This window comes from Aplysia californica, unplaced genomic scaffold (assembly GCF_000002075.1).
Source record: "Aplysia californica isolate F4 #8 unplaced genomic scaffold, AplCal3.0 scaffold00204, whole genome shotgun sequence".
NCBI lineage: Eukaryota > Metazoa > Mollusca > Gastropoda > Aplysiida > Aplysiidae > Aplysia > Aplysia californica.
The window spans coordinates 974,278-976,001 of record NW_004797474.1 but is presented as its reverse complement, the minus strand read 5'-3'; the positions used below and the strand labels follow the sequence as shown (position 1 = coordinate 976,001).

Here is a 1,724-nt window from a genome sequence, read left to right as displayed (position 1 = left end):
TCTCTCTCTCTCTCTCTCTCTCTCCCCTCTCCCTCCCTTCCCTCTTTCCTCTCTCCCTCCTTCCCCTGTACGGATGATTGGAGGGCGCCACTGATAGGTTTTATTGTTTCACCTCTCTTGTTGGTATCTCTTTGTATAATTTATTCTCATCACCAAAAGACCATCTGTTTTCTTCTGTTCACTCAAACTCTTTACTCGCACTCTCTTCCAAACGTTAAGTCTTCTCATCCTTTCCACCCCGACAGGCGGCCGCTGTATCGACCAGCTGAACGGCTACCGCTGCGTGTGCCCCACCGGCTTCAGCGGGCCCGAGTGTCAGCACAACGACGACGACTGCCACCACAGCCCCTGCCATAACGGCGGCACCTGCATCGACATGATCAACGACTTCCGGTGCCAGTGTGTGGCTGGGTACGTGGGCACTCTGTGCCAGGACAACGTGGACGACTGCGAGATGCGGCCCTGCGCCAACGGCGGGCACTGCAAGGACCTCGTCAACGACTTCTCCTGCAAGTGCGCGCCGGGATTCGAGGGCAAGGACTGCAGCCTTCAGATCGACGAGTGCAAGAACAACCCGTGCCTCAACGGCGGGATCTGTAAAGGCGTGTTCGCCGACTACGCCTGCGAGTGTCCGGAAGGGTTCTGGGGTAAGAACTGTCACCTGTATGAAGGCGCCTCGGTCGGCAACACGGACGCGTGGGACGGCGCGGTGACCAGCCCACCTCCGCTCAGGTCCAACACCACGCCGGTCAACGGAGACTTCTCGGGCCAGGTGGGCTCGGGCGAGGACCAGGACGACGATGACGGCGAGGGCGTGGGTCTGAGCAAGACGGAGCTGCTGCTCATCGTGTGTCTGGGCGTGGGCATTCCGCTCATCCTGATCATCATCGCCATGATTATCCTGCTCTGCCGCAAGTGCTCCTACCTGCAGCGGCGCCACCACGACCAGCAGAACATGGAGAACCTGGCCCGCGAGAAGGAGCAGAACTACATCAACAACATGAACAACACGAAGTCCACGGAAATCTTCACCACGCCGCTGCCCTCCTCCTCCTCCAACTCGTCCAGCATCAAGATCAGCAACGAGGAGCAGCAGGATATCAACAAGCTGAAGGCCAAGCACCTGATGCTTGCCACAGGGGCAGGAGGAGGAGGGGGCGGGGCCAGCGCGAGCGGGGGAGATCCCTACGTGGAGATCTCGCCGGGGAGCTGCAGCAGTATCAGCGGGGGAGGGGGCGGCATGCACACCTCCAGCAGCAAGCAGTTTTTCCGTGACATGGTGCCCAGCACGCACCACCAGCACCACGAGCTGCCCTCCCCCTCCACCTGCTCCGTCTCCTCCACCTCCTCCTCCTCTGCCGCCTGCAACAACGGCGGTAAGGGCGCCCGTGTCCTCCCCTCCTCCACCACTTCACCCTCCACCTTCCTCCCTCCCTCCTCCTCCTCCACCTGCCCCTCCTCCAAAGCTGCCTCCAATTCGTCCAACAGCAAAGGAGGCCCGAGGGGCAGCGAGAGTGACTATGACTATGAAAAACCTTATAGGAGCTTAGATGTGGATTCGCTGCAGGCCGATACCAGAAGGCCCCTCAGGTAAATATGACTCTTCTCACATTCTGATTCTTCTCAGGAAATGCACATGTATACGAATGTATTTATTGGTTATATATTTTATACGAGCGAGCGTGCGCATGAGAGAGAGAGAGAGAGAGAGGAGGAGGTGGGGT

General features: G+C 58.9%; 1 protein-coding gene across 1 annotated transcript in view; it reads left to right on the top strand.

Annotated features, from left to right (window-relative positions):
• LOC101850651 (delta-like protein 1) overlaps positions 1-1,590 on the top strand; it is a gene marked incomplete at its 3' end in the record, with an annotated part of 93,205 nt that extends 91,615 nt beyond the window's left edge. Inside the window, 1 exon segment of the mRNA XM_013083005.2 lies at positions 246-1,590. Within this exon segment, the coding sequence (XP_012938459.1) occupies positions 246-1,590 (1,345 nt within the window).
• Positions 1,591-1,724: the final 134 nt, after the last annotated feature.